This window comes from Suncus etruscus, chromosome 17, assembly GCF_024139225.1.
Source record: "Suncus etruscus isolate mSunEtr1 chromosome 17, mSunEtr1.pri.cur, whole genome shotgun sequence".
NCBI classification, from domain to species: Eukaryota; Metazoa; Chordata; class Mammalia; order Eulipotyphla; family Soricidae; genus Suncus; species Suncus etruscus.
In genome coordinates, this window is record NC_064864.1 from 6,696,769 (window position 1) to 6,711,713 (window position 14,945).

Here is a 14,945-nt window from a genome sequence, read left to right on the forward strand (position 1 = left end):
ACTGTGGAAAAATAAAAGTGTATTGGCACTACAGACAATGACCTGATTGGACAAACTAATTTGCCTGGAGCCTAGAGTTGGTTTTACACCAGAAAAGTCAGTGGGTAGGGTCTCCCTTGTATTTAGCCAAGCTTTCCTTTCCAATGTCCCTTCATATTTTGGTGGGCCTCTGCAAACAATAATTGCTACTCTAACACTGTTTTTACTGTCTCCTTTGACTCATAATCCCTTAAGAAAAACAACCCACTTAAACTTTTGAGGTTAACTTAAACTAATATGCATGTGCATGGAATGTAAAAAAGTACTTTGCCTTCAATGTTTAAGGAGTTACATAAGTTTTATGCCTTTAGATTGCTTTGTGTGCTGCTAAGAAATATTATGTGCTATAATCTGGGGACTTGAGGGACAAAGTAATTGTACATGGGTTCTGTTTTTATTTTCTAATTTCTTTGGCTGAAAGTTCAAAGTTAAGATATCAGCAATGGGACTATCTGAGAATTCTGTTTATGGGTGATTGTCCTTCCACTGTAACTTTACCTTGTCCTCTTTCTTTGCATCTTTTGTTCTCAATAATAAAAAAAAAAAATTAATAAAAAATAAATAAAGGAGAAAAAAAGTAAGGACCAGATTGATAGTTACACCAGGTAAGGCTCTGGTTTTGCATGTAATCTTTCTGGGTTTAAGTCCCTGGCAACTAAATTATTCTCTAAATGGTTTCTGCTCCTCCTATGAGTTCTCCTCACCCATATCTACCTCAAAAGCATTCCATAAGAAAACTACAGAGTATATGTTATAATCAACTTTGAGAAGTCCAATGTTCAGTGGGAATAAAAAATACAAAGTAAATCCATCAGGTCAATATTTAATAATAATTTTGTACATGAATAGAATTGCAAGATTACAGTATTCAAAAGTGCTATTTCCTTATCATGGAGAGTTCCATCTGTCACAAAGGAAGATCATAATACACATATGTGCAGGTGCTGACATTATATGGAGGTGAGTATTCCAAGTTTCAATTGGACATTTTTGGCTCTGTGCCTTGGTATCTGAGTTATTAGTGACAGCCAAACAAATAAGTATGGTAGCCACTAAATAAATGTTCTTTCATGTGACACACTTCAGTATGTGAATCTGTGAAAACAGTAAACATACCTCCTCTTCTCACAGGACATGTGTATCAGTCCTCAAACCACTATCCCCAGAGATAAAGATTTACCAGTGTTCCAATTAGTGTTGGCAGAGAGTTGTGTCTGCATGAGGTTTTACTAATGGAAAAACTCATTTTCATCCCGGGATAATGGCTGGTAAATGCAGAGTAAACACAACGCAGATTGCAAGGTTAATGATCCTTTTCTTAAATAAAATTTTCAGTTACATACATTTTTACTGAAAAAGGACTAAAAGAAGAAAAAATACGCCATCATTTTAACAACCGCAGAAAAATAACCAAATCTAAAAATTACCCTGATTAATTTTATTTAATATGTACATTCTATATATAGTATCAAATATGCATGAATATTTGGAATTGCTTTAGGTTTTATGCTTGGGGATTTCACATGCATTCCATCTCTGGCATTCTAATTTTCAAGGATTCCAGAATTACAGAATTGAGCTCTTAGACTTATTATGTTTTCTAAATTCCCCGTATAGATTGAGAATATCAGTTATTTCTTCAAGACCATTATGACCTGGTGAAGCCATTAGCATTAACACGTGTAAGCATAAGAACAGACTGAGGTCATCTCTCTAAAAGTTCTAATAACTCTTGAGCAAATAATGGCTTCTAAATGTTTCTACATCCCATGGTTCTTAAAAGAGAATGACTAAGCAGTTCCATTATAGTATACTTCTGTGATTTGTTAATTGTTATCTATCCTGGTAAATATTTAGGTCTTGCAATTATTTGACTAGATTATATATACACTGTGAACTTTGCTCATTAAGTTGGCCTCAGAATTGATCATTTTAACAGTACAGATGTCAGAAAAATTACTCAGAGTTGTGGAGGAAGATGGGAGGACAAGTGCCAAATGGACTTTTAATGAAGATGTTTCAGTGTGAAAATATATAAAAGGAAATGTCAGATACAGGCATTATGATAAACAAAAATAAAGTTCTCAGAAAGCTTACAAGTATGAGATCATTGTGATTATATGTGAGTGTTTAATAGTTATTTCTGGAGGAGACTTGTTCCACTCACTATTAATAGACCAGCCTACTTCGATCCTAGTACCATTTAAATAAGACAAACATTCCAGGAGATAGTGAGAAATATAGTTTTATTGTTATAAACAATTCATTATCTAAAAACCTTTTAAAATTCTGGGAACAATATTCCAACTTCTATACAATTGACTGACCCTGCAGAATACTGGAAGCCAGTGTCTAAGCAATCTGAACTCACAGTTAAGAATCTGTAACCTATTTGGGGAAAATAAAACAGTTTAAAATAAAAATGTCTTCCTTACAAAACCAAAAATAAAATTAGAACCATTCTGCAGTTTAAACCTTGAACATGTTTTTTTTTTTTTCTGAGAAACTTGAGCGATTCTTGAAAACCAAAATAAAAAATTACTAAAGGTTGACTGTCCACATGGACAAAGAAAATGTTTAGAAATAAGACCCAGCTAGGTTATGGCACACAACTGATGGCCACGGCATGAATAAATGGAAGATTCCATGGAGTAAATCAGACCCCATATCCCAACAGCAAATTTGTATCTCTAAGGGAGAATAACACATATAATACACTTCCTGTGTGAGGTTTAGAGTTGAGTAGAACTTAAAGCATTGTTTTCAATCTAATAAATCTTAAAATAATTTGTCTTGTGTAAGACAGAGAGTCAATACTATGACGTTATGGCCACTTTCCAAAGAGTCACTGGGTATCACTGTCAGAGAGTGCATTTATGTTCTCTAGCATATTAAATAAGAAATAGAAAATGTAGGTTACATTGCATATAATGAAAATTAACCCTGGCTGCACCAGATTTCAAAGCAAGTTTCATATTTTCTGCACACACACACAACACACACACACACACATTACAAGACAAAAGCATGCATTACAAGTCCATTGTTTTAGTATGTAAAAAGCTAAAGTACAATCATGGTTTAAATATTAATAAATAAATAACTTGGAGGAGGTTAATTCTCCAAATAATAATCACAGCTTTACAATGTTAGCCTAAACAGTGGATATTCATATGCAATGTGCTTACCACTTGAGAATTACTTAACACCACATGTATGACCCACCCAATGGAGCCAAAAGTCATAATGAAGATTCAAAGAATCATATGTCTACTATAATTGGTTCGAAATGTTGGTATAAGTTAACTTTTAAGTGTACTGGCATTTTAAATAATTACTTTATTGCCTATTTTTTAATGCTCTAGTAAGCTGATACTTATTGCAATAACAATTATAGTTTCTACTAATTTTAATTAGGTTACATTTTAATTCAGAAAACAGGAGAATTCAATTACATGAACTAACACATATAATTGAAAACCCACCCACCACAAACATACAAATTTCAGAGTATTTAAAAATAAATTATTAATATACTCGACATATATTTTATGAGTTATATATATGTATATTTATATATATATAATTATATTTGTGAACTTCATTAATCTTGCTTCCAGAAGCATGTCAGCGCTTGAGAACTCTACAGATCTGTTAAAACTGCGAAATTAGAAAAAATACACACACAAAGAGTTGCACAGAAATTCATTCATGAGAAAACATAGCATATTGTTTGTGTGTGTGTGTGTGTGTGTGTGTGTGTGTGTGTGTATGTAGAAACAAAGGTCATTTTAGGGAGGGAAGCAAAGCATAGGCACAGATCTTGGGTCCCACATGTGCTGTTTATTTCAGAAAATTACTTTAGAAAGCTGTGCACAGTGAGCTTCTCAGCCACTTAGTTGAAAAGGTAAGAAAGCATATTGTAGTCATTAAAGGGGGACAGAAAGTGCAATGAGTGGAAAAGTTAGGTCAGGGAGGAGAAAGTCAGGCCGCCAGGGAACAAAGGACTGCAGATGGACACCACCGGGGAAGCAGTCTTGGGAAAGAACAAGTAGGAACAGTTCTGTGTCCTCAAGATGGCTCCGATGTGCTCCACTGCCTTCAGCCATTCTCCCCTGAGCTAACACCAGTGCTGAGCATGAGAGGTTAGTGTGCTTCTCATCACACTAATGGGGCAGCTATTAAAATAGAGCATGGCCTTAGGAGGCAAGAAAACTCATTCTAGGAACGATAACTTGGTGTGCACCGAAATCAGAATAAATAGGCATTCAGGAAAACAAAACGCTTAAATCAAAGTTGAATCGGAAACCTCTGTCTGGCTGGACAAGTCCCTGAAGCCGCAGAAACACTGAGATTTTGGTTAGCCAGAATACCCGACACAGAAGGAATCTTTATTTGAGGGCATTAAAATGAACTGGGAGATTGGTTAAAAGCAAATAAAATTATCATTATTTTGCTGCTATCACAGGAGTTTACATTCCCCACTAAAGAGAGCATCAGGCACAGATGAATTTCTTCCCAGTATCTGAAATCTTGGGTAGTCTTGGGTCTGATATTTATTGTTTACTGTATATATATTCTCACATGTGGCAATAATGCAATACAGAGCTAATTATTTCAGGAGCAGGGACTTAATTTTATGAACAATTTCGGATGGCTGCTTTCATTTTCTTTCTTTTTTTTTTTTAAAAAACTTTATTCTGTCATTTGCCTCTTGATTCAAATTGTGCCTGAATTGAAATTCTGCCTCACCAACACTGACGTCTGTTATAGTCTGGTTAATCCAGGTGCTTGTATGAATGCAAATTAAATATGCCATTCCCTTTGCTTTCTCCATGTGTCTTATAATGTGTCTTATAATGTCCGAAAGGACATTATTGTCAGACCCTAAAACATTTCCCAAAGCCCTGTAGAGTGGTTCACACAACAACCCATCCTTCAAATAATGTGCACAATTGCCTGCTGGCTTCTTTTTGGCCATTTTGGGTCTGATATTGCCTTTTCGGCTAAACCCCAAGAACTCCCCTTTCTTTGGCGGTCTGCAGAGTTTCTCTTGGAGACTCGGGTTGCTCATGAATAGATTTAGCCGGCTGCATGCTGGCCTCTGTCATCCTTGGGCTTTTTTTCAGGTAGCTCCTTCCCTTTGGATGGAAATGGGACTTTAGATCCAGGTGACCGCCAGCCAGAGTGTGGGTGTCCTCGGCTTCTGTGACGGGTCAAATGGAAGAAGGAATCAAACAGGAAAAAAGATTTATTTAAAAAACCTTAAAAGACGAATAACTCTCCGTGGTCAAAACGGAAAGAGTACTGAGAATGTTGTTGATAAAAACAATCTGCATACATATGGATCTGCATTTTACATATGTAAATTTTACATATGTAATTACTCTGACCTTCATGCAATGAGTTCATGCTGTGACATTTTCCAGGAAATCGTACTAATTCTAGTGAGGTGTAGAAAATTGAAGTGACTACTCATTATATTACATTTGATTTACAGAGAAGAGTGGATTTGACTCTTTCAATGAACACTATATAATATTCAGATAAAAATATACTATAGATATTATGAAATTTAAGATTACTAATATGCATTAATGTTATATATGAGAGTATACAAGTAAATGCACATATTAATTATATCACATATATATTAATATACTATATTGTGTGCTATACTTCAATGAAGCTATTTAGTACTATACATTTAAAACTATTATACTATCATATGACTGCATACTAATAGGCTATAAGTATGACTGAAAGTCACACACATTCACAATTTATAAAGTAAGATATACAAGTAAATCCATTTTCACTGGAGACATTCAAATCCACCCATATTATGGCTTTTATACAAGCTGTAACAAGGCAACATGCAAATTACAAATTACATGATTATAAAGAAAAATACATACAGGCATTTGGGTTTCCTATTTGAAGAGATATCTGTAAGCTGAAGGAAAGCAGATAAGAAAAATTACATCAATAAAATTTAGATTTGAATTTTTAAAAATCTTTCTTGTTCCTTTGGTTAAGATATGGCATTCACGCTAAGGAGTCAGTGACCCAGCATAAGTCCATCCCTACATCATAGCAATGAACAAGAACTTCTGCTTATTAGGGGAGCTTCTGTGCTTCCTTTTCTGTGGTTTACAAGAAACATATCGATCTTAACAATACAAAATTACAGCATTCCACCCCCCCCAGAAGTAACAACTGAAGAAATATGTCTTTAAAAACCAGAATGATGGGGCCAGAGTGCTAGCACAGCAGTAGGGTGTTTGCTTTGCACATGGCCGACCCAGGATAGATCTGGGTTCAATCCCTGGCATCCCATAGAGTCCCTTGTGGCCTGCCAGGAGCAATTTCTGAGAGTAGAGGCAGGAGTAACCAGGAGTGCCCTAGGGTGTATTCCCAAACCTCCCCCAAATAAATAAAATACAAAATAAAAACCAGAATGATGCACCATTAATTCTTTTGTTTTGTTTTGTTTTGTTTTGTTTGGGGGGGCACACCTGGCAGTACTCAGGAATTACTCCTGGCTATGCACTCAGGAATAACTTCTGACAGGCTCAGGGGGACCATATGGAATGCAAAAGGATCCAACATGGGTCGGCCATGAGCAAGGCAAATGCCCTATGCACTGACTATCTATTGCTCTGGGCCCTGTACCATTAATTCTTAACTGATTCAGACTACACTATACTGTTCTACTACAGTTGTGGCTGCTTACAATGTCTCAACAGAAAATTAGCATCAGTATTTCCTAAAAGACATAATTTCTAAAATAAGCTCATATGAAGAACAAATCTATTACTAGCCTTAGGGCCTTCTATCATTAACATTATTTACCACTCCTAATAAAATGCCTGCATGCATATTTGTGACTCAGAATACCATTTACAGAATGTATTTTAATTGATTATTTTGATTCACATGTTACCATCTATTCTAGGGGAAAATCTATATATTCTTTACTTTCAGTCACTGCACTCCCTTATGTGGGATTCACTCAAAAAAAAAGTGCTGTCACATAAGCGAGACACTGGCTTAAGAAAACTAGGACAACAAGATCATGGGGTAAGATCCATTTTGGCATGGGGCCATGCCATGTGCCCTAGTTAGTAGTAATTCAAAAGGATAAACAGCAACACAGGCTCAGTTTCCTGATTCTTCTGCCTGTAGCTGAAGGTTTAATCAGGAGCAAACAGAAAAAAAAGTCTCTATGACTGAAACCCAACTACAATTATGTTCGTAAACATGGTGTTGAAATAAAGATATTAAAAAAAAATAAAAATAAAGATTTCTTGGGGGCAGGAGTGATAGCGCAGTGGTAGGGCATTTGCCTTGCACACGTTTGACCCAGGATGAACCAAGGTTCCATCCCCGGCGTCCCATATAATTCCCCATGCCAGGAACAATTTCTAAGTAAATAGCCAGTAGTAACCCCTGAGCATCACTGAGTGTGGTCCCCCAAAAACAAAGGTAAGTAAATAAATAAACAAACAAATAAATAAAATAAGATAAAATAAAGATTTCTTAAACAGACTTTTCAGGATCATGTCTCTCAAGAAGGTGAGATTCAATATAGTAAAGAAACAATGAGTGCTGGCTAGTTGTTCTAGATCCTAAGAGCACACAAAACTGAGTTTGCCAAGGGGGTGAGGTACGGGTGGGAGAAGACCCCAACATCATGGAGTGACACTGATGTTTGGGTGGCGTTGGAATATTGGAATCCTAAACCTTGATTGGTCAAAGTATTGCAAATCATGTTGCCTAAGGACAAAAAATGTAAAGGCAAGATGAAATTCTTGCTTCTGCTGTTAGAAAATCAAGTCATAAATGGCCCTATTCTTCCTGGCTAGATTTGGTATAAGATTATGCCTGAAGAGATTATGCCTGAAATGTGAACAGAAAAAGACACTTTTCTTAAATGGAAGTTGTAAATTGTTCAATACAGGAAAACAGTTGGGATTAAGTTCTAGAGCAAACCAGGCTGGTTGTTACTGGAAGCCCAAATCAACAGCATTTCTCCTTTTTGTTGGAATCAACACCACCAACAAAAATTTCCCAGTTGGCCTTCTTGAACAAATTTCAGGTTATATGTTCACCGTGCAAATATACAGGAATTTTATTTCTCTAGACCTACTACCTCCTCTTTTTTCTAAGCTTTATCAGATGTATAGATATAAACATATAGTTGTATAACTTAATCATTAGTTGCATACACATATAATATCCTTTGAAATTTTATGAAATTGTTTGCATATAGATTTGTACATGTATTTACTTATGTTTTACATATGTATATAATAAAGGTTTTTACATATAATATATATGTATAAGATCTTTTTCTGAAGACATAAAGGCTAGCAATATTCAAAGAGGTTACTACCCAAATTCTTTAAGAAATACAATTTTAGTGGCCTAGAGGAGAGGGCAAAGGGATACAATATATGTTGTAAGTGAGACCATGAGTTCTATATCTGGCATTGTGTCCCCTCTCCCCTCCCAGCACTTCTAGGTATGCTGTTGGTGGCTCTCAGCACTTGGTGGCACCCAGGACATGGCTGAGAACTGGCATTGAACCATGAGGTTGGGCTGAGATCTCTGCACATCCAACACCGCTGGAGAAGTTCTCCAAAAAGAAAATATAACTTAAGCACCTGAAAGTATCTCTGATGTATGGATCTTCCTGGGACCACCAAAATACAAATCTATTATGTCTACATAGAGGGACGTACATGGAGGTAGGTTATGATGTGCTGACACCTCACATACATGTCATCCCATAGATACCCCAACAACTGCGCATAGCTGTAGATCTATACATATGAGATAAAATACTGGGCACAAAACTGCCTCAACTAACTCTCGAAACATTTAGTTTGAGCTACTCCTCTTAGTGTTTGGGGGGCGGGGAACATGAGGTGCCAAAGAAATAATACAGGACTCCCACGGTCAAGTGAGAACTCATCTTTTGTGTCATATATTAGACATGAAAAGCAAATATATTCATATGAGTTTATATAAGAACAAGACGAATCCTTAGGTCAGGTGTCGGCAACCTGCGGCTCCGGAGCCGCATGCGGCTCTTTTGAAGGCTTGCCGCGGCTCCGGAGCCGATGTCAGAAAAAAAAAATACTGCTTTAATCTCAGCTCCGCTTCTCTCCGCTATATCTATAGCAGTGAGGCGGAGCTGAGGAGCGGAGCCAATGGAGGCAGCCGTACCTGGTGACGTATATAGCATTAAGGTAAGAAACAATATATGCAGTGTTATATTTGTTTTAAATGTTGCAATGGTTTTGCGGCTCCCAGTTTCCTTCGGAAACGGGTCCAAGTGGCTCTTTATGTCTGAAAGGTTGCAGACCCCTGCTTAGGTGGATTCCACTAATCACAAGGCTTCAAGAGATAGAGGACAGCAGTAACAATCTCATGTGCTCTCCCACCTGTGAACACAAGAGGTCACTATTCCTGCTGGCCCCAACATTGGACAGATGGAAAGTCTTACTAGCCATCAATCCGTGGCTCTGTTTCCTCGGATAACAACTACTTTGTCTTGTTTTTATTTACAAAGAGGTGGATATTAATATAAGATCCAAGCAAGCCTTTGATAAAAGGTTCAGGCTGCAAATAGAAATAACTTTGTACTGAGATTCTAACACACAGTGTCTCAGGCTATTAAAAGCTTGGATAAATTGGACACTCAATCCTCTTCCATTGTGTCTTCTATGTAAATAATAGTAATACAAATTCAAATTTTTACGTCCAATCTTTACATTTGTTCTCAATTATTTTCCCTCTGGCTAATTCTTCATCACAGATAATTAGTTTTGTCAATTCTATGCCTAGAACAATATCCTCTACCCATCTATCTCTCAATCCATGCTGCCACTTCATACCCTCTTAACTACCTCAGTAGAGCAGTCTTTTATCCCAACTCTCATACTTGTTTCTAGTCAATTCTCCACAGAGCAGTCCAGAATTATTTGCTAAAACACAGACTACTTCTCAATACAAACTTCCAATAGATTCCAACAGATTTCCTTGGACAGACCCATGCACCTTATGTGATTGAGAAAATGCAGAATGATCTGAATCCTTTTCATCTTTCTGACCTCATTAGTTTTTAACCATTCAACTGAAAACGTATTTCCTTACGGCACTTGATCTTTTCTCTCTTTATGCCTTGAAGTTTCCATTTCTGAATTTTCAGAGATGCCTGTTTTGTTATTTAGATCAAAATGAGGAGGTTACTTTTTTAAGTAAGTAAAGGCTCTTTTCTAACTCAGGCTAACATGAATATTTGATTTAATTTTTTTTTGGGGGGGCCACACCCGGCAGTGCTCAGGGGTTACTCCTGGCTGTCTGCTCAGAAATAGCACCTGGCAGGAGTGAGGGACCATATGGGACACCGGGATTCGAACCAACCACCTTTGGTCCTGGATCGGCTGCTTGCAAGGCAAAAGCTGCTGTGCTATCTCTCCAGGCCCTTGATTTCATTTTGAAGTTCTGTTTGGGGGTCACACTCAACAGTGCTCAGGGTTTAATCTGGTTTTGCATTCAGGGGTCACTCATAGGGAAATTTGTACAAAGATTGGATCCAAGTCAGTTGCATGCAAAGCAAGCATTCTACCTAATGTTATCCTTCCTTTCCCTTCACATGGATATTTGAATATCTTATTCTTTACCGTAGTTATTGCTACATGAAGCTACCTTTATCATTTATCATGCTCACCCTTCACTGAGAGCCGAGACCTCGTCTATCTAATTCACAGCAGTGTCTTTGACACTCAGTAGGTGTTGTGCCCTGCAACAAAGATGTGCTCAATAAATTACTCTTAGTCTCCATTTAGGAACCTGCAGGAAATAATAAATGCAATTCTTAAAATAATATTATCCAAGCTGTTTTGTGGCTTTCCATTTGAGCAGTTCTGTGAGTGATTCTGGCAGATGGGATATTAGGTCACTTGGTATCTAATTCAACAGCATTTTTCAGAGCAGAAAGACAAAATATCTGAGTAAGCATGTTACATTTTTAGAAATCAGCCAGGTGGGGAAAATGAATGGCCCAACGGGATTAATGAAGACACACAGATGTTGAGGCCTTATTTCAGAAAAGGCACTAATTGAGAAGACGTTTTTTTTTTCCTAGAGCTTAAAAGAATGCTAAAGCAAAAAAAAAAAATACCTCTTAAAAAGTGATTAATCTTTTCCGAAATTGCATCCACCTAAAATTTGCATTGCTGTCTGGAGGGAGTACTAAGGAAATAAGTAGAGAGAAAGGGTGAGAACTAGGAATAAGTGAAAGAAGGGGAATGAAGAGGATTTTTTGTAGTGGAGTCCAGAGTGAAGTGTTATTCCAGATTGTTCGGGAAGAAGACAATAAGGGCTGGGTAGAGATGTTTGGTTCCATCCATGGTATAATGGAGCAGGATGCTCTTCTAGATAAGGATGAGCACTGAGAATCCAGACATGTGGATTGCCTCAGTCTCCCTACATTCACTAAATTAGGCCAGCAGATCTGTAAAAATGACTCAAAGTCTCTCTTCCTAAAAACATCCAAGTTTGGGCCAGAGTGACAGCACAGTGGTAAGGCATTTTCCTGGTACGGGGCTGATCCAGGACTGAAGGTGGGTGGTTTGAATCTCAGCATTCCATATGGTCCCTTGAGCCTGCCAAGAGTAATTTCTGAGTGCAGAGCCAGAAGTAACCCCTGAGCACCACCGGGTGTGACCCAAAACAAGAAAAAAAAAAATTCCAAGTTTTCCTATATCCCCAGAATCACCAAGAACTTTTAGGAAGTCAGGACAAATATTTTCATTACTTTACTAAATGAATCCTGGTTTCTTAAATAAATATAATGTATATATAAATAAATATATATAAATATAATATAAATATATATAAATATATACTTACGAGCCAAAGCAGTGTGGAAGTGTGGACACTACACATGAAAACAGGAGGAACTTTATCTGCTTGACCCTTTCAGAAAACAATCATGCCACTTCAGTTGGCAGACATATAGGTGAAACTCCCTGGCAATAAGTTCTTGGGGTGTAATAAAACCAAGATGGGATTTGAAAAAGTTACTCAGTCACTGACCTTAAGCAGCTCGAAGCACTTTTAGCTAAAAACTAAAAGCTAAAAGCATTATTGCTGGATGCACTTTGTCAGCATAAGAACTGAGATCTGATAAGACTAACTGGCATTAGCCCAGGCCCAGAAAAGATTGTAACCTGCCTACAGAGGAAAGCTCCAGCAGGGACAAATAAGAGTGCTAAGGACAGAGAAATCCACCACCAAAAGTGTCAATATCTTCTCCTTGATAATGCTAGCCTATAAAGCCAACTCTGCAAAGATCAGCAGCACATGTCCCCATTCTCATCCTTCATGTGGGATGTTGACTCTCAGCTCACTCGCTCTCTTAATCTCTTTACTCAGAACCTTTAACTAATTCTTTCCCATCACTTTATGTCTCCTCCTGAAATTCTTTTCTTTTTTTTTGAATTTCCCTAAGAAATCAGGTGACAGGGATCATTTACCAATCTGTGTACATCAGATATTGACTTGTGGGTCTGAGTATATGTGAAGTCTATAACACGTAGGGTAGATAGCTGAATTCTGTCAGTCCTAGATTTTCCCCCCAAATAATTTCCATATGTGACATATGTGAGTAAAGACAGAAGTGATAGATTCCTTTTTCCCTTCTCCCAATTCCACATAAGTCACTTATGTTACTGGCAACACCACTCTTAGCCTTTTTAAGACAATCAATGGTTCCTCCTTTAGTCAACTCACTTCAGTCTGATTGTTTCTAATTATTTTTTGCTTTTGTTTTGGGGCATATCCAGTGGTTCTAAAGGCAAACCCCAGACTGTTCAGGGATCACTTCTGGTGAGGCATAGGTGATAGGTTCAAACCCAGGTGGACCTTGTGCAAGGTAAGAACCCTACCTGCTATACTACTACTACTACTACTCCTCTGGCCCCAGCCTGATCAATTATAAATTCTTTTTTTTGGCTGTACTTTATTTTACATGAATTTGTCAGCTCTTCCCTACGTATATGGAAGGTATATCATGCCATATTTGGAATATTCTATTTACAAGCATATACAATGTATAGATGCATACATACAATTTTTACATTCACACCTAGCTAGAAGAGACAAAATGCCATCCAACTTTAATCCCATCAGAGCAGAAATGATGACTGGCCAAGCCTCCAAAACAAACTGAGCAGAGAGAACAGGCATCAAAATATCAATATAAGGAAAATAAGTTGGCACCATTTCTCCTCCCCTCTTCCTCTTTAATATTCCCAATCTCAATAAAACTATTTTACACATTACTTTAAACCTAAATACTTTATAATCATAGATGCTACTTTTTAATTTTAGAGGATCTTTCTTTTTTACTTTGTTTTTGTTTTGGGGCCATACCCAGTAGCACTCAGGGATTACTTTTGGCTCTATGCTCAGAAATCGCTCCTGGAAGGTTCGGGGGGGACCATATGTGATGCCAAGAATTGAACCTGGGTCAGCCACGTGCAAAGCAAACACCCTTGCTGGCTGTGCTATCACTTCAGTTCCTAATTTTAGAGTTTCTAACCACCTCAGTCAAGAGACTGGCAAAGAATTTAAAAAGCAAAATACTTCATCTTAAGGAAGAATTAATTATAAGCCCATGAAAATAAATTTTCATAGTCCAGTCAGAAGTAGAGAGACTAACAGTTTGAAAATCAGGCATATACCTTATATCTGGGCATTGTGACCATGTGAAACAGGCCTTTCCTGAAAGAGGATAAGATGGAAGAAGAGGACAAAAAGGGCATCTTTGCAAGGCACAGCTAAGCTAGATTCAACTCTTTCCTTACAAATGAAGAGAGCATCTGGAGAGATATCACAGCAGTAGGGTGTTTGCCTTGTATGTGGCCAACACAGGATGGAACCCAGTTAGATTCACAGCATTATATATGGTTCCCCAAAGCCTGCCAGGGCAACTACTGAGAGCAGAGCCAGGAGTAACTCCTGAATGCTGCTGGGTATGACCCCACAACAACAACAAAAAATAGATAAAAAAAAATTAAAGAAAGCATCCAGAAGGGGAATAAAAGTTCCCTTTCAAGAGAATTGCTGGTATAAACTCACAGACATTAAGAAAATTTAAAAACTATATAACATGGGTTTTTTTTTTTTTCATTTTTCTGGGTGGGGAGAGGATTTTAAGCAAAATTTTATTGTACTTTTCCTTTGGGATCTATTTTTTTAACATAAATTTATTTAAAGACAATGCATTACATAACTGATCATAATACATTTGTTTGTAGGTAACTGGGAATGCAATTATTTTAAAAAAAGGAAGAAATAAAATAAAGAATACAGCAACAAGAAAATTTGTGAAAACTACTGCATCTCGCAGTGAAGTCATGAAATCATTGTCAGAGGTTTATTGAACTCATGTCTCTAATTGATCTTTCTATTAGTTCTTTTGTTTCTGACCATTAGGTGGCTTCAAATACACAATGGCATCTAAATTGGTGCATTCCTAGTGGGATGACAGAATCAAAACATATGGAATTGGGCTGGAGTGATGGCGCAGCAGTAGGGCTTTTGCCTTGCAAGTGACTGATCTAGGACAGACCACAATTTGATGCCAAGGCATCCCATGTGGTCCCCCAAGCCAGGAGCAATTTCTGAGCACAGAGCCAGGAGTAACCCCTGAGTGTCACAGGGTGTGACCTTAAAATTTAAAAATAATATATGGAATTGCAACATGGCCACATACATATACAACCTCAGAGTCCAGGAATTTCAAGCATTGTGGCTGATAATGTGGCTTCTGTGGGACCAGTGGTCTGCTACCAGATCTTTCAGAAGTACAAGAAGACAAGGGAAGG

General features: G+C 37.4%; 1 protein-coding gene across 1 annotated transcript in view; it reads right to left on the reverse strand.

Moving 5' to 3' along the window:
- Positions 1–4,439: 4,439 nt before the first annotated feature.
- The window catches only part of ZNF365 (zinc finger protein 365), a 31,074-nt gene continuing 20,568 nt past the window's right edge, over positions 4,440–14,945 (reverse strand). The window contains 4 exon segments of the mRNA XM_049790628.1: positions 4,440–5,086; positions 5,088–5,222; positions 5,224–5,245; positions 5,958–5,995. Of these exon segments, the coding sequence (XP_049646585.1) occupies positions 4,703–5,086; positions 5,088–5,222; positions 5,224–5,245; positions 5,958–5,995 (579 nt within the window). The 3' untranslated portion in view covers positions 4,440–4,702.